General features: G+C 57.5%; 5 protein-coding genes across 5 annotated transcripts; 3 read left to right on the forward strand and 2 right to left on the reverse strand.

Annotated features, from left to right (window-relative positions):
- Positions 1-321: 321 nt before the first annotated feature.
- Positions 322-2,742, forward strand: N0V96_003477 (uncharacterized protein; the record flags this gene model as incomplete). Its single annotated transcript, XM_053198484.1, has 2 exons — positions 322-493; positions 545-2,742. The coding sequence occupies 2 exons, from the start codon at positions 322-324 to the stop codon at positions 2,740-2,742; spliced, it is 2,370 nt and encodes a 789-aa protein (XP_053044020.1).
- A 930-nt stretch (positions 2,743-3,672) lies between these two features.
- On the forward strand, positions 3,673-4,368 carry N0V96_003478 (uncharacterized protein; the record flags this gene model as incomplete). Its single annotated transcript, XM_053198483.2, has 1 exon — positions 3,673-4,368. One exon carries the CDS (start codon positions 3,673-3,675, stop codon positions 4,366-4,368), a length of 696 nt encoding a protein of 231 aa, XP_053044019.2.
- A 1,376-nt stretch (positions 4,369-5,744) lies between these two features.
- Positions 5,745-8,008, reverse strand: N0V96_003479 (uncharacterized protein; the record flags this gene model as incomplete). The annotated part of the gene is made up of 6 exons (XM_065756849.1): positions 5,745-6,279; positions 6,328-7,001; positions 7,050-7,128; positions 7,177-7,361; positions 7,410-7,432; positions 7,483-8,008. 6 exons carry the CDS (start codon positions 8,006-8,008, stop codon positions 5,745-5,747), a joined length of 2,022 nt encoding a protein of 673 aa, XP_065614616.1.
- Positions 8,009-10,018: 2,010 nt separating this feature from the next.
- Positions 10,019-14,226, reverse strand: N0V96_003480 (uncharacterized protein; the record flags this gene model as incomplete). The annotated part of the gene is made up of 8 exons (XM_053198481.2): positions 10,019-10,696; positions 10,760-10,947; positions 10,998-11,113; positions 11,164-12,644; positions 12,692-13,118; positions 13,171-13,827; positions 13,880-14,067; positions 14,119-14,226. The coding sequence occupies 8 exons, from the start codon at positions 14,224-14,226 to the stop codon at positions 10,019-10,021; spliced, it is 3,843 nt and encodes a 1,280-aa protein (XP_053044017.1).
- Positions 14,227-16,174: 1,948 nt separating this feature from the next.
- On the forward strand, positions 16,175-19,003 carry N0V96_003481 (uncharacterized protein; the record flags this gene model as incomplete). The annotated part of the gene is made up of 7 exons (XM_065756850.1): positions 16,175-16,261; positions 16,325-16,348; positions 16,616-17,153; positions 17,211-17,512; positions 17,562-18,041; positions 18,127-18,362; positions 18,442-19,003. 7 exons carry the CDS (start codon positions 16,175-16,177, stop codon positions 19,001-19,003), a joined length of 2,229 nt encoding a protein of 742 aa, XP_065614617.1.
- Between the last annotated feature and the right edge of the window lie 2,555 nt (positions 19,004-21,558).

Consider the following 21,558-nt stretch of genomic DNA (forward strand, 5'->3'; position numbering starts at 1 on the left):
AGGAGTCCGGCCACTCCTACTTCCTCAGGGCATACTTATTCCTTCCTACATTCGACGCGAGCACGTACTTGACTCGCTTTTACTTCTTGCCGCACAAAATTCTTCCGAAAAAATAATTCCGGATATCCAACCCACAGCATCATTCTTCTTTTCGACAGACCGCCATCATCTGTGACTTGGCGGCCGTTCCTTCCTGAAAATCACACACCAGACGAAGAGAAGCCCTCCATCTGGCAAGAATTGCCATCTCGCGAGAATCCCCCCGAGAGCTTTCTACCACTACAGCACCCGCCCATCGCGACAATCCTGCACCACGCCAACATGCCCGGCAAAGCGTGGAGCAAAGAGGAAGAGCGCGTCTTCTGGCGTTCCATCGTCCCTCTTTCGGCGAAAGGGGTTGGTGGCTCGCCCAGATCTTGGGAAGAGCTGGCCGTCATTATGCAGCGGGAGATGGGCCCCAATGCCAAGCGCCAATACACTCATCTCAGTCTTGGTACGTTCAGCACATTTCGTCGACATACTTGCCATGCTAACAATCAGACAGTGGAGCATTTCTTCCAGAATCACGACAAGATGCGTTTCTCACCCTTTGCAGCTCCATACGTACACGAGGCGAAGAGGGCCATAGCCTTGCTCAAGAAGAGTCAGTCGCAGGGTGAGGCGTCTGTTCCTTCCCAGGATGCCCAGGTTCAGGACAGCTTCGACAAGCATACCGGCGAGACCACTGACGAAGAGAACGAGACCATCTTCTCTGAGGGAACCGACCACAACGACGGAGACTACATTGATGATGGAGGTGACGAAGACGCCGAGGCAGAGGATGACGATGTTGTCGATGTTGACAACGACCTTCGCACCTTTGCTCGGGACCAGCAGATTGAGACTGCTACTCGCGCTGTCAAGCGTGCTGCAGGTCAGCGACCTACTCTCTCGGCCCCTGTGGCTGACATGAACCCTCACGACCCCGGCTTGGTGCCCCAGCGCAACATGTCGCAGGAGCGCTCGACGCTGCCCCCTCGCCCTCCCAAGGCTGTCACGCGGAACCGCGACTTCCGTGCTCACCCGTACGACAGCCCCAGGCTCTCTCAGCGTGGTCGGCAGCCGCACCAGGAACGCGCTCGAATGACGACTCCTCTCGGGACCAACGGCTACTATGACCAGGGCCCCAGAACCCACCAGGCTTATTACGGACAGCAATCCAGCCGTCAGCCTTTCTATGACCAGGGTCCCAGAATGCAGGGCCACTACGGACAGGATTCTGGTAGCCACGGCTACTACGATCAGGGCCCCAGAGCCCAGACTTCGTACGATCAGAACTCTGGCTACCAGGGCCACTACAACCAAGGGCGCGAGTACTACGGCCAGACCGCCAACCCCCAAGAATTTGATAATGGCCCCAACTCCGAGACCTACTGGGATCAGAGCGCCAAGAACCGTGAATACTACGAGCGGGAGTACGCCGCCCAGTGTCAACAGTACATCAACCAGTGCCAGGGTCGAAGTGACGACAGCCGGGGCTACCACGGTCAGAGCTCTAGCAGCCGTGCCTACGATCAGAACCGCAGCGTCGAGGGCCAGAATCACGAGAACCGGGGCTACGATCCTGGCTACGACCAGAACCAGGCCACTCAGGGCTACCACGACCAGAACCGCGTCGAGGGCTCCCAGAACTACGAGAACGGCGGCTACGAGCAGAACCACGCTACCCAGGGCTACTACAACCAGAACCGCAGCATCCAGAGCTCCAACCAGAACCGTGCCTACGATCAGAACCACGCCAACCAGGGCTACGATCAGAGCCGCAACCAGCATGCCCCCGGCAACCAGGGACACCACGCTAACGCAGCGTATAACACTGGCCAGCACCAGAGTGCTCCCTCCACGAGCTACGGTCACCAACCTGCCATGCAGTACGGCCAGGACCCTCCGTACCCCCAGTCGCAGCAGTCGAACATGGGCTACTCTGACTACGCTGTCGGAAACCGACCCACCTCGGCGCGCCCTGATCCTCATGCCATGCCTCGCTACTCGGATCATCCAGTCTCGATGTCCTCTCGCCGCAGCTCAGTTGCGATGACGCCCAGCTACGACACTTCCGCGCAGCATAGTGCCGCGCCTTCTCCCAGCTACGTTGGCCATCCTTCGACCATTCCGGACTACACTCAGCGCCCCTCCACAGCCAGCTCTGGTCACCAGCAGCCCTCTCGCCGTCCTTCTGCTCACCAGCAGGCCAACGAGGATCATCATCGCCAGGGAGCTCAGATTGCTAGTCGCGCGCCTCAGAACGAGCAGTTGCAGCGCCCTTCTTCCTCTGCCCCTGTTCGTCAGCCTTCCAACGAGGATCAGCACCGCCAGGGAGCCTACGAGCCTGAGAAAGAGCTGTTCCAGGCTCCATCTTTCTCTTCGACCGCTCGTCAGCATGCCGCCGAGGACTACAGCCGCCAGGGAGCCCACATCAACAACCGCGAAGAGCACGCGCAGTCCCACCACCCTGCTGCCTCTTCTGCCTCGCTCCCTCAGAACCCTGCCGAGTACGACCCTCAGAACGGCTACATGCACGACCGTGGACAGACCAAGGACGAGCGGTTCCCTCGCCCCTACGTCTCTCCCTACCCTCCTCGTCAGGACCTCGCCGAGCACAGCAACGATCAGGGCGGCGGCTCGAGGAATGCCCATGTGCCTCAGTACGAGCCAGAGATGTTCCAAGCCTTTGAGGCTGCGTCCGCTCAGCGCAACGAGTGAGCTTCTTACGCTGTACTCTCTGCTCTCCAGGTCAGGACATTGCGACTTTCGTCAGGGTGACAGTGGCATTCAGTTGCTTTGTAGACCCGCCCGCGACAAGCACAGACGCAGCGATTACGAAGACATCACCACTCTATCACGGATTTGGAGGCTTTCACATTGGCATTGGGCGTTTTGGCGGCGTCCGGAAGAAACAATCGAGTTTCGACATTGGCATTGAGCATTGTGGCCGGATTCGAGCCTTGGTTTAGGCGTCGGGATGAGGTTAATGGCAAATATACCCATCATGGCTTTCGGGATGCAGACAGTGGGAGATGGATAGACCCTAGTCGTTCAGGACCCCGCGAGATAGTTCCCCATAGTCTTCATAGGAATTGAGCATCAATCATTCATAGCTTCCCCATCCTTCGATTGTGCCCCCCTTTATCCCACGTCTCAGGTTTAATAAGATGTGCACAATGACTAAGCCAGCCGAGGGGGTCAACTCGAACGACTTTTTTGAATCCAGGTCTCCAAGACTCCATGTCGCCGGTGGGGTAACTGACACGAACAGCAAGCAAGGAAGGGTGGCATGATCTGATATTAAAAGTGCCGTCCGAGCGAAGGGGCAAAAGCAAGGCTGATAAGGACAGAAGGGCGACGAGAGGCAAATAAACAAGAAATATCATAGGAATAGTCAAGTCTTTAAAACGCGGCCGTCTTGCAATTGACTTTCTGGTGTTCGTTCTGGATTGTGTCTTTCATCCTCGATTCTTTAAAGTCAAACCAACGTTGAGCGAAACTTGCAGGGTTGTCGTTACTTTTTCCCGCTACCTTAATTCGATTGAACCTATCACATCAACGGATTATCCAATCGACTATCCAATCCATCCTACCTTACCCCAAGGACTTTATCAAACAACGAACATCACCCACCAAACAACCACCCAAATGACAGTCACAAAGCAATCGCCGCCCACGATGCCAATCCACCTCGAGATACCAGTCTTCTCCCCTTCCTCGGCGCTGCACGCCCAAGCCATCGGCGCGCAGCGCATCGAGCTCAACGCGCGCGGGAGCTACGCCGTCGGCGGCACGACGCCCGCGCTCGCGGACCTCGAGGGCGTGAATAACTGGCTCATGGTGCCCGTGCGGATCATGATCCGGCCGCGGGGGAAGCGCCCTGAAGATGAGGTGGACTTTGTGTACGATGATGACGAGTTTGAGATGATGGTGAGGGATGTGGAGAGGTTTCGGGGCGTGTTGAGAGGAGAGAGGGGGGATGGGTTTGTGTTTGGGGTTTTGGAGAGGAGGAATGTTGGTGATGATGGTGGGGTTGTGGTTGATGTCGAGAGGAATCGGAGGCTGGTGGAGGCCGCTGGCGGACTTGCGTGTTCTTTCCACCGGGCTTTTGACGAGGTTATTCGCGATGGAAGAGCCGAGACGATTACGAAGGGGGTGAGGGATTTGGTGGGCTGCGGGTTTGAGGGGGTGCTTACGTCCGGCGGGCCGGGAAACGCGGCGGAGAACCGGGCCGCGCTGGAGGTTGTTGTGCGGGAGGCGGCGTCGTCGGGGGCCGCTGGCAAAGGGGACGGGAAAGGGACTGGAGGTTATTATCGGCGGCGGGGTGAGGAAGGAGAATGTTGAGGGGCGGTTGACGGGTTTGAGGGGCCCGTGTCTGGGCGCACTCGAGTTGTTTTACAGGCAAGTGTGCCGAGGGAGAGGTTGATGATGAGGAGGCGATGGGGATTATGGAGAGGCTTGCTGAGAGGTGAATTTAATTCTTTCTTTCTAGGGTTTTGGGTAGATTGCCGTGGGAGTTAGTGTAGATAGTGCGGGTCGCATATTCGATATCAGGTTGCGAACATTTCAAAGAAGCAGTGAAGTTCTCACGGGTTATGATTGCTGAGTGGCATCTTTGTGATTCTTGGTGTTCTGCATCCACTCGGGTTACGAGTCAAACCCCACAGAGTCGGACCGCGCGGGAGATCGACCCTGCTTACCACACGAACTGTACCCCCCTTCGCAAGAGATCCGAACGGGGGCAGCAATCTAAACAAGAAACGAACAATGCACGACATAGCTACATCAGTTGACACCTGCGCGGTCTGATCTTTCTGCCTCGCTTGCCTCGCCTGTCTTCCGGGATGTAACCATGCTTTGCGGCTCACCCAGGTTGGCAAAGGCAGAGGTCATCTGTTTATTCCTTTTTCCCGGTACCCTCGTCCTAGCCCATCTAGTTCCTTGAAAAAGCGAACAGATTCTCTGCCCGTGGACAATACGACCAGAGAGGGTAAATTGATCCCGTCCATCGTGGGCTGACAGAGGGGGACAAAACGGACGACGGAAAGTGGATCATGGTCAGTTCATCGGCCGATGATGGGCCCGAGCGAATGGAGCCCGGGGGTTCATTGTAACATCACCGAGTGGCACTGTGGCCTAGACTCGCATCGGACAAGTTTTGAGAGTCCTTGGTGTGAAAGATCAATGAAATCATAGATCAGGATTCTCTTTTGTGTTCGTACTGCTGCTTGAGGTATCGTGCACAATCTCTTCGACTTGATTTTGGGGCACCGATGCATAAACAACTTCACGAGACTATACTCTTGACGTAGCACGAGCCTTCTACGGTGCTTTCAATGTCAGAGAATGGTGTGCAATTTCGTACATGAAGATAGCCTTGAAGCGGGCCTTCAAAAGAGTTCATGGGAGACTTACATGGTGACGAGCAGAGAGGGAGCGTTTCCATCCGTCCATCTGACTGTTCATCTCTACGAACACCAGAGCAAACCGATCAGTACTTCAGACTCTTCAGGCTGGTGATAGGCGAAGATAATTTTCTTGACCAACGTAGTATTAGTTCTATACTTTAACAACGAGTTTCATTACGAGAGAGCCTCTCCAGCCTCTGCAAATACGCCATCCCACACCCAAACATCAACCGCCTCAACACCCGCTCGCCATGCTATACCAAAGTCTCAAAACCTCTTTTTTTTTTCTTTTTTTCAACGTAACCTCCATCCTCAAGCATGGAGAGCCCTAGCCTTCCTCGCACACCCAGTCCCAGGCGCCGTCGCGTTCCTAGGCTGCGCGAGACCAAGACAATTCGCCATCTTGTAGAAAACATCAATGTTGCTATACGTCCCACCAAACGTCTCCTGGCAGGGTCCCCTCGCCCACACAGCAACGTCCGTCAACGAGTGCACGCCCTGCGCCTCGTTAGTAGGCAGCGTGCCATTCACGACGAACCCGTCGACGGCGTCCTTGGGGTTGGCGTAGTAGTCCGTGGTATTCGTCGCCGCAACGGCCGGGGTGCGCGCGCCGTCGGCGTGGACCTTGTAGTCCTCGCGGCGGTCCGGGTTGGCGCCGAAGCCCGCGGCGATGGCGTAGCGCGGGGACCAGTTGAGCGGGAAGTTGGGCCCCGTGTTGTACGAGACGCCGGGCTGCTCGACGGTGTACTGCGACAGGCCCGAGTTTGCGTAGACGCCGACGGCCTTGCGCTTTGTGCGGTCGTCTTTTTGCTCAGCTAGGTACTTTGTGTCGGCGTTGCCAAAGACGCTGCTAATGTCAGTATCGAGACTGTAGTAGATGTTGACGAGTACTCACTCAAAGCCGTGGCCGTGGTCGGACGAAACGACGACGAGGGTCTCTTCAAGAATGCCGAGCTCCTCGAGCTTCTCCAGCGTAGCCTTGACGGTGTCGTCGAGCTCGAGCAGGTCGCCCAGCGCGCGGTCGTAGTCGAGGGCGTGCATCTGCTTATCGATGGACGCGGCCTCGGACATCAAGAAGAAGCCCCGCTCGCCTCCGCGGTTGTGCAGCGTCTCGACGGCCTTGAGCGTCATCTCCTTGAGCCCGGGAACATCGGCGGCGGCGCTCTTATTGCCCGTGGGATCGTTGCTCAGCTTGGCCAGGTTCTCCGTGAGGACATTACGGTCGAGCCAGACGGGGAGGTTGCCCTGAGTAAAGATGCCGAGGATGCGCTCGTTGGGGTCGGCGGCTTCGAGCGACGTCTTGTTGAGGGCGACGCTGTAGCCCTTGTCGGCGAAGGCGGCATAGTAGTCCTTGCCCTGGTAGGAGCCCTTGCCCGGGTAGAACTGCTCGGCGCCGCCGCCGAGGTAGACGTCCGGGCCGGTCATCTTTGTCCAGGTGTAGTTTGTGATGCCGTTGAGGGCCTGGTCGATCAGGGGCCCGTACAGGGACCGGGCGCGGGTGTGCGCCGTCAGGGCGATGGGTGTCGCGTCGGCGATGAAGGCCGTGGAGACGGCGCCCCAGGCGGAGCCCTGCGTTTGTCAGTACGATTTCTGAGCGGCCAGGGACTTCTGACATACCCAGATACGGTGGATCAGCTCGACAATAGTCTCGACCTTGGGGTCGTCAAAGGCGTCGGGGGAAGAGTCGACGTAGACACTGGCACATGTCAGCGAGCACCCTAGCAGTTCATCATCGTTCACCTACCCCATGGCGTTCACGGTGCTCTTGTGACCAGAGTACAGCGCAGACGCCGAGTTGGCAGAGTCGGTAATGTAGCTGTCAATGGAATGGGTCATCTGGTGACCAATGACGGGGAACTTGTCGAGAGCCAAGCTGGTCTGGTACTTTCCATTGATGCTCTTGTGACCGAGAAGACGGGCGGCAGTGACCTGTGGGTGTCAGTATGGTGTCAAGAGATGCGAGTTCGCGGTCAATACCATGTTGGTGGTCATTCCGTCGCCTGAGTCCAAGTTAGCACGGGCACAATCATCACAACCACAGAGAACATACCAATAAAGAAGATGACATTCTTGGCCTTCTTCTCCGTCGCCAGAGGTCGCACGACCCAGTTGGCGGTGGTCTTCTTGCCGTCGTAGTACGTGAGGGTGACGACGTAGTTGCCAGGCTCATAGAGCGCGAGGCGGCGCCAAATCTTGGACGCCACGTTGACGACGCTCTTCTGCTTGGCGTCCTCGGCAAAGAGGTCCTCGTACCACCCAAACGACCACTTCTCGAGCTTGGGCTCCTCGAGGCCGAAGAACTCGGTCAAGCTCTTGACGGCACCGCCCTCCTTGGCAATGGTTGCCGTGAAGGCCTCATCGGGGACGCCGTTGTTGAACGCCTCGGAGCCGTTGACGGGCGCGTGGACCTCGACGCGGAGGTCAAAGGTCTGGCCGGGGAGGAAGTCGGACTGGTCGGGCGGGAGGACGCAGCCGAGGTCCGGGCACGTCCCGAGGCGCTGGTAGGTCTGCGCCGAGGCGAGGGACGACAGCGAAGCCGCGGCCAGGACGGCGGCGAGGGGGTTGAGCTTGACCATCTTTTGTGTGTCCTCTGGGTGAATTGGCTGCAGAGCGAAGCCAAAGAGCACAATGAAGCGTGGGATGAGAAGACGAGGCACAACAAGCTTGACCGGGACGCTGGAGCAGAAGCTTTCCTGCGGCTCGGGAGCTTATATACCAATAAGTTCAGCTAGGGGACGAAAAGTCATCCCATGTCTCTTTAGAGATGGGAAGGCTAATTCCCCCGCCAAAAGTTCCCTGTCTACTGCATGACAAAAACATTCTGTCGGTTCGCGGATCCTCGCATTCGCGGGTTCCATACTTTGAAGACAGCCCCGGGTGAGAGAGAGCTGCAGATTGCGCGGCGCATCATCCCAGCCTGCGCAGAACGTTAGTCCAACGTAATGGGTAGGATTCCGTCTGCACCGAGAGCATCAATATTGATGTACGATTGGCCCGCGCAGGAGGGGGCAGAAAGACGGCTAGACCGATATCATGACGGCGTGCTGGGTCGGATGGGATAGCAAGCTGAATGTAACTTCACGGCTCGTTTTGAGCGACAGAGGCACGTGTCTCTGCGCGAACTTTGAGGTGGTGAGTCGGGGCCATCTCGGGCTTCCCAACGCCAAGACGCTTGTTATTTGACGGCGAAGCGGAGATGATGGCTAATCATGCTAGGCCCTAGGGCAAGCAAGAAGGAAGAAGCTCCGAAGCTGGAAGCTGGGCGTGTTCGGTCTGCGGATTGGGGGATGAAGCCTGCGAGCGCTGCGTGGGGTGGGTTGCCAGAAGGCAGAAGAGATGAACGGCGTCATGTGGCGTTGGCTTGGCGCTGCAGGTCGAGAAGGGATCATGAGCTTTCTAAGCTTGCTGAGCTTCCCGAACCTGGTTGAGAACCTCGTTGCTATTCGTCAATCCCGGCCGGGTTGTCGTCGGTCGAGAAGTTTGTGTTCCCGGCAAGAGATGAGAGTTGACCGTGGCCGTTGGGTCCGACCCCGTGGGTGGATTGGCGTCTCTGATTGGCTGTTCGATCCCCGTGTAAGTCGGGGAACCAGGGTTGACGGCGGGGGGTGTTGGTCTTGGTGGTGTCGATGTCTTTGGTGCCTTGGGGGAACAAGCTTACCATTTCATTTTACAGACTTTTGGTTAATCGCATGAGCCCAAGATGATCCTTGAAGAAGGGCGTGTGCTGACGGAACGTGTCCTGGGTGATGTTTTGCGCAAACGCCAAGCACGACGACGGCACGACGACGGCACGAGCTCCGATAGACCCCCAAAACTTCGCCACGATGTGAAGAAGCTTTCCTTGGCTTTTCAATGGATCGTTATCCTCCTGTTCCGGGTCGTATGTTGCTTGAGAGGCACGTCGTCAGCCTGCTTGGGCGGAATAGCTTTCGCGAAGAACATCAAACGTGATCACCCGTTCCCTATGGTAGGAGGAGCCAATCGTTCGTCATGAAGTTGGCCAAACCAGAGAAAGCACATTGTCGTTTCGAGAATGACTGCACGATCGAACTTTGGCATCGTCGAATCGGTGATCCAGCCTGGTCAATCGGTGCCTCGGGCTCTGGGGTCCATGGAGATTTCGTCCCAAGATGCAGCAGCTGAAAAGTGCCCAGTGGACTTTTCCCCCTTAGGTCTGGATGATCTGGCCGGGCTAGGCCGCGCGGGCTCCAACCAGACCACGTGGGAGAGAGATACAGGAGCTTCGGGGCCGGCGATGGGAGGGTGACAAAGGCTTCCGACTTCGGTAGGCCCATCGCACATCATCACGAGGAGAGCAGCTCCCAAGACAATGGTGCCCGTGCTCACAGAGTATGAGAGTGGTCTCTTTGAGTCTAAACATTACGAATCTAAATGTCTCTAGGACAAATGTGAACGACTGAGTTGCGCAGTTGCGAGTCAGATAATCATACAGGAATCCCCTTTTCCAAACGCCGTGCTCTATAGGAGGAGTCAAGCGCTCAACTCCCAGGCCGAAATGTAACAGTTCAACTAGGACGAGGTATCTCTCATTTCCGACACTCTTCAACCTCTTCAACTTTTCCTTCTCACTCGAGATTCTGCGCCTCGCACATCTGCTTGTACATGCCCCCCTTGGCAACAAGCTGCGTATGCGTGCCCCTCTCCACGATCCTCCCGCCATAAAACACACAAATCACATCGGCATCCTTGACCGTCGACAACCGGTGCGCAACAGCAACCGTGATCCTCTCCCCGTCCCGCGCGGCCTCCTCCAGCGCGCGCTGCACAATCTTCTCCGACTCGGTGTCGAGCGCGCTCGTCGCCTCGTCGAGCAGCAGTATCTTGGGCTGCCGGATCAGCGCTCGCGCGATGGCAATGCGCTGCCTCTGTCCTCCCGACAGCTGCATCCCGCTGCTGCCGCAGGGGGTCGCGAGACCTTCGGGTAGAGAGGAGACAAAGTCCCACGCGTTGGCTGCGCGGCAGGCCGCTTCGATTTGGGTATCGGGGACGATTTCGTCGAGGGACTCTGCGTCGATTCCCAACGAGATGTTCTCGCGAATGGAGCCCTGGAAGAGGGTGGGCTCTTGCTGGACCAGGGCGACGATGTGGCGGTAGAGGCGGGGGTTGAGGTCCGATAGGGCGGCGTCGCCGTCGATGCGGATGCTGCCTGTTGTTGGGTCGTAGAAGCGTTCGAGCATGGCGATCATTGTGGATTTGCCGCAGCCTGAGGCGCCTACCAGGGCGACGAACTGGCCCTTTTTGATCTAGGTGTGTGTGTTAGGCATGATGGTTATCGAGGCACTGGAGTATGGTAAGCGAGAACTCACCTCGAGATCGACAGCGCGGAGGACATGCGCATCGGGTCGTAGAGGGTACGAGAAGCGGAGCTGCTGGAAGTCGACCGAGGCGCCGGCCTTTGGCGCGGCGTCGCGGTTCTGGGGCGTCTCCTGGATAGACGGCTGGAGGTCATGTAGCCAGAAGAGGTAATTTGCGGCGTTGATGCCCTTGGTCATGCCTGGGAAGAGTCAGCAGCTGGATTTCATGAAAAAGGGGGACTCGACTTACTACTCGAGTACTGGAACAGCTGCGACGCGGCCTGTCCAGAGAAGAAGGTGCCCATGAAGGCGACGAAGAACTGGTACATTGTGATCTCATTGAACGAGAGCAGCCGGCAGCCGTACCTAGTTGAATGTCAGCATCGAGATGGACATGAGCAGCATCCAAAACTTACCAGAACCCGAGGGCCATGAAAAAGTACTCAATGGCCTGGGTCAGTCCAAACGCAACAGTCATGACGAAAAGGGGGCCAGTCGAAGCCCTCACGGCGTTGTCGAGCTCATCAGTGTACCTCTTCAACACCGACTCCTCAATAGCGAGAGACGAAACAGTCCTGATCGCCGTCACGGACTCGGACGCGATCGCCGCGCTGGCAGAGTACCGCTTCGACGTCTTTGTATCGAGCCGCGAGTCGAGCCTGACTTTGATGTAACCTGAGCTGACAAGCGGCGGCATACCCGCGAGCACGACGACGAGGCCCAGCTTCCAGGTGGTGGCGATGGCCAGGATGCCGCACGCGATGACATTCAGCGACGAAATCAGAATGAGGCCAATGTTGAAGCCCATGAGCTCGAGGATGGCCTGCGGGTTCGACTCGAGGCGGCTTGCGAGCGCGCCCGTGTTGTTCTCGACGCGGTCAAAGAACTGCAGGTCCTGGCGGAGGAAGTCGTTGAGGGATTGGCGGCGCAGCTTGTGGTTGAGCCCTTGGGCGATGACGTTTGTGGCCCAGCCCATGACGAAGTAGCAGCAGAGCACGCCGAGGGCGAGGACGAAGAACATGAGGGAGTAGAAGTTGCCCTTGGTGATCATCTCGGAGCCCGTCATCGTGAAGACGTCGACGAGGTTGGCGATGACGAGGGATTGGCCGGGGAAAGCGCCGGCGGCGACTATCACGGCCAGTAAGGTCGCGAGGTACGCCCACTTCAGCTCAGGCGTCTCGCGCACCATGCGAATAACGACGCTGATGAGGCCGATGGGCTTGTAGTGATCAAAGTTGTCGCGCTCCTTCTGCGCCTCCATCCGCGTCTGGTCCGTCGTGCGGTACCGGCTCATGGTTTTCGTGAGCTCAATACCCTCCTTCCCGGAAGTCGCCGCCGCCGCCGTCACCGCTTCGTCGTCATCCTCCTCCGTCTCGGTAATGGACCCTTCCTCGGCCACATTCAAGTTCTGCGCCCTCACGAGACGGGTATACGCACCGCCCTGCGCCAACAGCCCCTCGTGCGTCCCCTGCTCGACAATCGCGCCCTTGTTCATGACGACAATGTTGTCCGCCTTGCGGATGGTGGCGAGCTTGTGGGCAATGACGATGGTCGTGCGGCCCTCGGCGGCCTTGTCTAGCGCCTGCTGCACGACGCCCTCGGCGTGCGGGTCCAGCGCGCTGGTGGCCTCGTCGAGGAGTAGGACTTTGGGTTCTGAGATGATGCTGCGCGCAATGGCGACGCGCTGCTTCTGGCCGCCCGACAAGAGGCCGCCGCGCTCGCCAATCATTGTATCGTAGCCCTCAGGCAGCTGGGAGACGAAGTCGTGGGCAAAGGCGATCTTGGCGGCGTCCTGGACGCGGCGGAGTTGCTCCTCGCGGGAAGAGGACTCCCACGGGGTTCCGACGAGGCCGTTGGCAATGTTGTCAAAGACTGTTCCCTGGAAGAGGACGGGTTCCTGCGGTTTTCAGCGTTGGTTCAAAATCTAGGTGCTTCCAATCTCACCTGCTGCACGAGCCGGACATTCTTCCTGAGCCAGTTGAGGTTCAGCTCGTTGATCGGCTGGCCGTCGAGCTTGATGGTGCCCGACTTTGGATTGTACCACCGCTCAATCAGCCCAATGATTGTGCTCTTGCCGGAGCCGCTCGATCCCACGAGCGCCGTCACCTTGCCCGCAGGCACGTGGAGCGAGTAGTTGTCGAGCACCGTGACGCCGGGGCGCGTCGGGTACTCAAAGGAGACGTTCTCGAGGTCGACGACGCCGACCGTCTCGGTGGGCTGGTGGCCCGACTTGTCAAAGGGATCAATTTCGGAGACGCGGTCGATGAGCTTGAAGAGCTGGGCGGCGGCGGAGGCGGCGCGGGTGAACTCGATGATGTAGGGCGCCAGCATGGTCAAGCTCGTTGCACCAATGACCACGGACAGGAGGACCCTACAGCCTTGTTAGCTGGTGCTTCTGAGAGATTTGACGGACTGCCACTCACGTAAAAATGTCTCCAGACTCGGTGATCTCGCCACGGTTCAGCATGTGGATGCCCTGCCAGAAAGCCAGGGCGAAGCCGGCGTAGATGACAAAGTACTCGAACGAAAAGAGCACGCCAAACAGGGCCGACTTCTTGTTGCCGATGCGGTGAGCGTCCTCGAGGAACCTGTCAAACTTTTCCACCAGGCGCGACCTGATCTCAAAGGCGTGGACGGTGCGCGCGCTCGAGAGGATGCCCTCGGAAAAGGAGCCCGCCTGGGCGTAGATGTCGAGGATCTTTGTCTCGAGGCCGGCCTCGATGGTGGAGACGACGCCCATCACGACCAAAATCAGGGGCGCGATGCAGCACACGATGAGCGTCAGCTTCCACTGCGTGACGAAAGCGATAACAAACGCGGTGACGAAGACGGCGAGCCCCTGGAAGGTCAGGGCGAGCTTCTCGGCGATGCCGACCTGGATGAGACGGCCGTTGGAGATGGCCTGGGTGGCGATGGAGCCACCGGAGCCGATGTCGTAAAAGGCGACTTCCTGGCGAAGGGCGGCGTGGAGGTAGGCATGGCGGATGTTTCGCGTGACGCGGTAGGCGGAGAAGGTTGTCAGGGAGATGTAGCCGTAGGCGAGGACGAAGCGCGCGATGCCGAGGTAGACAAAGTAGAGCCTGGGGGTGTTAGCTTGGTATGTGATGGACGGATGGCGAGATGTAGACTTACGCCAGCTTTGAGACTTCATTACGAAAGTATTGAGGGGTGGACTGGCCGGTGGTGAAGTCCTGGATGGTGGTGACGAAGCTGCCAAAGATCAAGTTTTGCAGGGCCACACCGGCGCCGGCGCCCAGGGCGCATACTATCGCGACAACTTGCAAGAGCTTTTCAAAGGGTCCTCCAAAGGAAAAGATCCTCTTGGAGACGTTAGCATGTTTACAAAAAGTGAGAGTTGGCGGCAATCATACCAGGTAGGCCTTGAACGCGCCGCCCTCTGCCTTGACAGCCTCGTTTGGCGAAGCGATGGCGGCGACGGTATCCTCAGCCGGAGTGTGCTCCTTCTTTTCGGCCCCCATATTGTGCGGCTGATGGGCGGTTCACCCTAAAACCTGAGCTGTTCGTCTGTGTCGCGTGGGGAGTTCGTGCGATCAAGAGATATGAGCCGGCGGGTTGGTTTCTCTTGTAGATGAGATGGAGAAAACCAGACGGAGCAGGTTATATGATGCGGTGCACCTGAAGAACCTTTTCAAACGCGCATGTCGACATTTGAAATTCGGAAAATGGAACACGCACACGCGAGATGACGGATCGCCAACGTCGCAGAGTTTCCGTCATTGAAGCTGCTACTGCGAGGCCCTTGGGCCCTTGGCTTCTCCCGCGGACCGCCGTCATGGAAGCGAGAGCGCCCCACTCTCCGGTAGAGTGGACCCCCCGCTTCGGTGCAGGAACCAGTGCGATTGGTTCGACTCCAGCTTGGCAGGCTCGCAGCGGGGGCCGCGGGTTCATCACGCCCGGACGCCCACTGCGCTGCTTTGCTCGGCGCGCGGTGCTCTCGGGGCGCGAGGTGTCAGACATTGTCCAGATTTCCCTTCATCCCAAACCATTAAAGGCTAAACGAGTCCCCCTTCCGATTGATGTGCGATGAGGTGTCAGCAGGATGGTTTGGTTTGGCCGAGTCCGACGTCGATGATGCCGATGACTCTTTCGCCGGGCGGCGCGGCGGATATCTGAGACGCCACGGCGCCGCGCCGATATGTGGGAGCGCTGCTCCGGGGCGAGCTACTTTCGAGTCACCGGGCAGTTGCCACAAAGACGGTATCTGTGGACAGCATGTCGCCGTGACTGACCACACCAGCAGTGCGCTAGGTTGAGCAGTCAGATTGGCTTCCTGCTACCTTGTTGCCGTCTTCATTCGCCTGATCTCAAAGGTGGCCATGCTCGAATCAAAAGAACATTGCGGCAGATACCCTCCATATAGTCCTGCCCGGAGTCAACCTGACGTCTGAAGCCGCAAGCCGGAAGGACCAGCGGACGCCGAACGATGGGAAAGACTCCATCCTTACTCCGTCCCCGTCAGAGATGCTGGTCCATGCCTCTCCCTACCTATCACGGGCATTCACAGATCCAAATGCGTCCATGCCGGCGATGTGGCCCTGGCGTTGCCGGTGGGATACGTTTGAATAGACTACAACGGCGGCGCTAGAACGTGACAAGACTGCGATTCCGTGATCGGCACACTTCCTACCGGCGAATCATAGCTCTACGTGTCCCCTAGTTGGTTTCTACCTAAAGCCGGTGACCCCAGTTCAGATGCGTCTCTACAGCGGCCTATCCGGCGCGAACCACCGCGTCTGCTCCTGGATGAGCCCTGAATCGCAGAGATGTGCCGTCACCCGGACCCCTGAAAGGGCCCATCGCCAGGGGGTTGAGCACGGGGATCTGAATTACTAAAAAATCGTGCATGCGTTCTGCAACAGGTGCCTTTGATCCCACACCTCATATGGGTGCTAGAATCCCTTCTTTTCTCTCTCTTTTCCCTTTCAAAATATATCCTATCGCGCATGCACATCGTCGTACCCGTAAAGGTGACCAAATTCTCCAGCCTCAACTGCGGAATCTGCTAGCGGCGGCGTTACAGCCACGGTCACAGCCACAGGGGCCGCCCTCTTGCTCCATAAAATCCGCCGGAAGCGGAACCCGCGCGCGCCGTTCCCGTCCTTCTTAGTTGCCCCCGGGCCGCGACCTCATCCCGCCGCGAAAGTTGTGTTGAGGTTCCGAACCATCTACGCCCGCTTGCTTTCTCGTGATCCCGTCCTCGTTCGGGCCCCGAATTCACCCAGCCCCGGACACAACGTCTCGCTTGGCATCTCTTCTCTGTACAACGACAATTCTAGATTTCGGATCTCACCGATCCCGCCCCGCCGGACCCCCCCTCCGAGAGTCTTGGACCCTTGCTCCTCGGGTACGACCTGCCCTTAAAGTGAAGCTATCTGGTCAAATTTGGAAATATCTAGCCGAGCCGCAATGGACACCGGATCTTCTGCCGGGGCTGGTGCGGGTCTCTCCGCTGCTGGCGGCGTGGGCGGCGCCAACCTTCCCATCAAACGAGCGGTAAGTAGACCCTCATAATACCCCGTCGTTGTAAACCACGCCGAAACTAACATACACGTTTAGTGTGATGCTTGTCGTGCCCGTAAAGTACGTTGTCTTACTCTTCATTGGCCCGTGTCATCGTGTCACCCGACACCATCCATTGGACGTAGCGCTGACTGTGTGCTTCCAAGATTCGCTGTGATAGAGAGGAACCATGTGCTCACTGCCAGCACGCCGGTATCGAGTGTAAAAATACATCGGGGCTGAAACCCAAAGAGAAGAGAACCCGCATCCTCATCACCCCTCAATAGTCAGTCTCGCTCCTCACGCACTTGTCCCCCGTTCACAACTCACACATGACCCAGTGAAAAGAAGATCGACTTAATAGACCGCCGCCTCGACGGCGTAGTCCGCCTCCTCGAGGACCTTAAACTCCAGTTCCCCCTCCAAGCACCATCAGCAGCACCATCAACAGCACCGTCGGTCGCGGGATCAACCGCCACCCCCGGCGGAGGAGCAGGAGGTGGAGCAGGAGGAGGAGTATCAGGGGGCCCGCCGGCACCCATCCAGCTCAAGACCGTGGCTTCAACATCCATGTCGACAACACCAGCCAGCACTTCCACGCAGCAGCAGCACACGACGGACCCCATGGTCGAGGGCGAGTCCTCCATGACGGCCCAGTCCATCTTCGCCCACGACTTCCTCCGCAAGACCGTCGGCGACGGGTCCTCGGTGCTCGAGATGCGCGAGACCCTCGACGCCCTGCACTCGCTCGTCGAGGCGCTCCGGCACCAGCCCGCGTCGCACGAGCTGACGTACCCGCAGGCGAAGCCCGTGGCCCGGCCGGCGTTTGGCGAGTGCGAGATGCCGCCCGTGCAGTCCGCCGTCAACATCATCCGCGAAGCAAAGGGTGCGTAGTCTAAAGTCACTATACAGCCAAGGAAACATCACTGACTGTCTCAAATAGCTCAAAAGACGCTGGGCCTCGAGTGGGTGACGACGTTCCTCCACCCGGACCACTTTACGGACCTGGTCCTCAAGGTCTACTTTGCACCGACAGAGTTCAACGAGGCCGAGTTCATCATCGTCAACGCCGGCCTCGAGAGCCTGTACAACGACATGACGCAATCCAAGACGGCGAGCGCGCAGCTCAGGGAGGAGTGCGCCAAGATGGGCACCCTCTGCCGGGGGAACCTCCAGACCGCCCTCGCCAACCTGCCTCTGCACCTCCCGGCCACGATGGACATGATTGTGGCCCTTTTGTTTGGTGTAAGGTTCTCTCTCGCACTCTTCTTACGTCTGTAGCTAACATCGTCAGGCCTACCACGCAATGGAAGTAGCAAAACCAAGCCTCGCCTGGACCCTCAACGTAGCCTCGGCCCAACTCTGCCAAACCCTAGGCTACCACCGCGCATCATCCTCCTCATCTTCTTCCTCCTCGACAACAGGCACGGCAACAGGCCCAACCACCACGAACCCAGACGACGAGGAATACAAAATCTTCCTCTTCTGGTCCGTCTACTTCATCGACAAGTCCCTCTCCCTCCGCCTCGGCCGCCCCTCGACCATCCAGGACTACGACGTCACGGCCCCCTATCCCTCGAGCGCCAGCAAGATGCACGGCGCCCTCATGAGCTACTTTTGCCTGTGGGTCATTGTCTCGCGCATCCAGGGGAAAACGTACGAGCAGCTGTACAGCCCCGAGGCGATTGCGCAGCCGAGCGCCGTGCGGGAGGCGAGGGCGAGGGGTTTGGCGGCGGAGTTGAGGAGGGTTACGGACCGGACGCAGGAGACGCATGTAAGTTTTTTTCTTTTCTATCCCTGTCAGGTGGTTTTTAATTGAATGCTAACATGCCGTGAACCAACAGTCACAGTATTTAAAGTCGGCCATCGAGGCCGTGGGAGAGAACACGATGGAGTTCTTCAACGTGTCGGATGAGGTCCTGCGACTGTCCCTGCTGACCATCATCTACCGCGCCGTCCCCTCGCCCCCCGGGTCCGCGACGACGTTTGGGACGGAGTGCATCAACGCCGCGAGGGCGACGCTGCAGCGGCACGAGGATTGCATGGCCATCATGGCGAAGGATGCGTACTACCTGTTTCCCATGTACATGAACTGGTGCGTTCCCAACACACTCTAGCAAACCCCCCCTTTCCCATCTTCCGCGGAATCTTGCACTCACACTGGCGATGCTTAGGACCATCCTCTTCTCCCCCTTTGTCCCCTTCATCGTAATCTTCTGCCAGGTAATCGAAACAAGCGACACCTCGGACCTCGCCCGCCTCCAGGGCTTCGTCGCCTCGATCCAGGGCGCAAAAGAGTTCACCGAGGCGTCGGCACGGCTGTGCCGCCTCTTTCAGGTGCTTTATAATGTCGCGTTCCGGTACGTTGAGATGCGGAGCCAGGGCAGTGGTGGCGGCGGTGGCGGCAGCAGCAGCGGGAACAACAACAACCACCAGCAGCAGCAGCAATCGGAGGAGCAGGGCCAGGAGATGGACAAGTACCTCACGGCGCTCGGGTTCCCGCCGGCATCTGGGCATCCGCAGCAGCATGCACAGCAATCGTCGGACGTGGGGTCGGAGCAGATGTCCGGGATGACGAGCGGCGGAGCAGAGGACGGGATGAACGGTGCAGGGGCGGGATCCGGGGCGCTGAACCAGATGATGTGGATGGGGAACGCGGCGCAGCTGGAGGACTGGTTTTATAGTAATCAGCAGATGATGGGGCTTGTTGAGGACGATGATTCGTTTTTGCAGTGAGCCGTCTTGGATGCAGACATATTTGGCAATGGCAAGGGGTTGGACATGGCGATAGACACTGGGTTTTGTGATGGGGCATCATGGCCAACGGAAGGAAAGAATCATGTTCAAAAAAGGGTACAGTGGGAAAAGGTCAATCTGGAGTGGAACTAGAGAAAGAATACCATACAGTGCGGCAGGGAATAGACCCAGCCCACTCACATAACATCGTCAACCCGTCCCGGTCACCCCCCTCCCTCGCCTCATCACCATCCAGGTCAGCCTCATCTACCTCGACGGCCAGCGCCAACAACAACCTCGACGACCATCGACGGCGAGCAAGCACAGCCTTCATGACCAACGCATCCCCCTCATCCCACCAGCAAACGGGGGTCCAACTCCCTCGGGCGCTGTGGCCCAGTGGAACACTCAGCTGGGGACGGGGGATTTCCACATATCTCCAAGGAGATGGACCTCGACCCCTTGAGTTCGACTTCACTTTCAGGCTACTCCTTTTTTTTTGCACTTTATTGCATTTTGTCCCTTGTGTTTTGGATTGCAATTGAGTTGGTTGTGTCGGCTGGTTGATCTGATTGTCTGCCATCGTCAGCTTGGAACGCCCTACTCACTTGTCGACGAGATTTCTACCATCTGACGCCGCCGAATAATTTGCAATTAGTGGAATTGAGCCCTTCCAATAATTCGAAGAGGCTCACAAATTTTCTTGGGGAAATGAGAATACTTCAGCTGACGCTAGGTTGCGGCTAGGAGATCTATAAGACTATGGGATTTGAGTCCAACAGCAACTACACCAATTCCACTCTATCAATTGAAAAACTAACAGTCATATTAGCAGATAGCATTTGGATGTTAGTAATATACCAGAAGTTATAATTGAGCTTGCTTGGAATTCTCTTCAACGCTGCCGAACGATCGTTTCCCTCTAGAAGATGCCAAATGATACAAATGGTGTCGAGCATTATAACACCCAACTGACCAATGACTAACCGGTTCAAACCATCTTCTACCCCCCTAGGGAAGTCGGGCCTTATTGGTCGTCTGTCTGTTCCATCTGCCTGCCGAATCTGCACTGGCTCTCTCTCTCTCTCTGCTTCGTCGCTCCGAACCAGCCGATGCACGTCTGTCTGCTCTGCCTTCCCTTCTGTGCGCTACATGCATGCCATGCAATGCAAAGTCGCGGATAGAGTCCTCGTGTTTCGTGCATGTGACACGTTCGTCTTGACTTTTTGGACACTTTGATATGCGATCAAGTGATGATGGGAAGATGTTGATATTGATCTATCTATACTCGAGTCTTGGATTGCCACGATACTGGAAGAGGATTTGAGGCATCACATTTGCCAGCCAGGAACAATAGATACCCGCCAGAAGTCGTCTACATCAGAGCCCGGAAGAGGCGGGAACTCCCCAAGACAAGAAGCTGCATGTTCCATGGTCACTGAGACGTGGGAAACAAACACGGGACAGAAACATGGGCCAGGGGTGCTCGGCCTCCGTATGGGCGAGCATTAATCAGCGATTCCATGAAGTTTATCAGTGCTTTATCAATCTCCCATCGGACGAAAAAGGAAGACTGGTCCCGGTGGATAAAATGGCAAAAGGCACTTGGGGAGAGCACCTGCAATGGGCCTGGAAGCATCAGGTTGCAGGCTTATCGGGCCTTATCGACTTATCGCGAGCTCGAAATGGCGGGGGATAAGACTGTCCCCCGTGTTTTAGCGCCTTGTTTAGTGCCCGCAGCCCCACACCCCGCACTGTAAGACTGGAGAAGAAGGGAAAAAAAGGGGGGCCGAGTACATACGGGGTACGGGGCCAAGCTGCAGCTCCTTTCCCTGCACGGAAGCATGCACCAGGCCACTTCCACCAACACCTCACACCACCAATGACCACATCCGTCGAAAGGTACCTCTCCAATGCCTTTGGACTATTACAAAGGATGTACTCTACCTAGCGTCTGCGACATTGTCTTTCCTGAATTGTCCCTCAGCTGCTCTCCCAGAAAGTACCGCATTTTCGTACCGCACATGCCAATGAGGGGAACCTTGGGACACAGCTGCGGAAGGGGGTAAAGCCAACTTGGCAGACCACGCAGACTACTCCAAACAACTTCCACGTCGGGTAGTGATTGAGGAGCTTGGAGCTCGCGCTGCGACATCTGCGACACGCCTGAACCGATTCTGCACTTCCCGTCTTGGGATGCAACGAACCTGGGGGAGAGAACAAGGATCCGGATGCGCGGGTGATGGACGAGGGGGGGGCAGCAGCCATCACCTCAGAGTAGTGACGAAGACGAGGACGCGCATGGAACAAGTCCAACGGCCGACCAAAACGTGACACAGTACCGTACCTACAAGCCCGTTGTCTCGTTGTTCTCTTCTCTGGTCGCAAAAAGTCAATCCCAACTCTATCCAGTTCACATCTTCCAACTTCCTCTTCTTCTCTTCTTCCTCCCATCTTCCTCCATCTTCACCTCTCCCCATTGCGTAACGTCGCCTTCCTTTTGTCACAAATCGACACGGTAGCTTGGAGCTGTTCCCCTTCCCTGCCACACGACC

This window comes from Colletotrichum fioriniae (genome assembly GCF_027942845.1).
Source record: "Colletotrichum fioriniae strain IMI 355084 chromosome Unknown scaffold_3, whole genome shotgun sequence".
Taxonomy (NCBI): Eukaryota; Fungi; Ascomycota; class Sordariomycetes; order Glomerellales; family Glomerellaceae; genus Colletotrichum; species Colletotrichum fioriniae.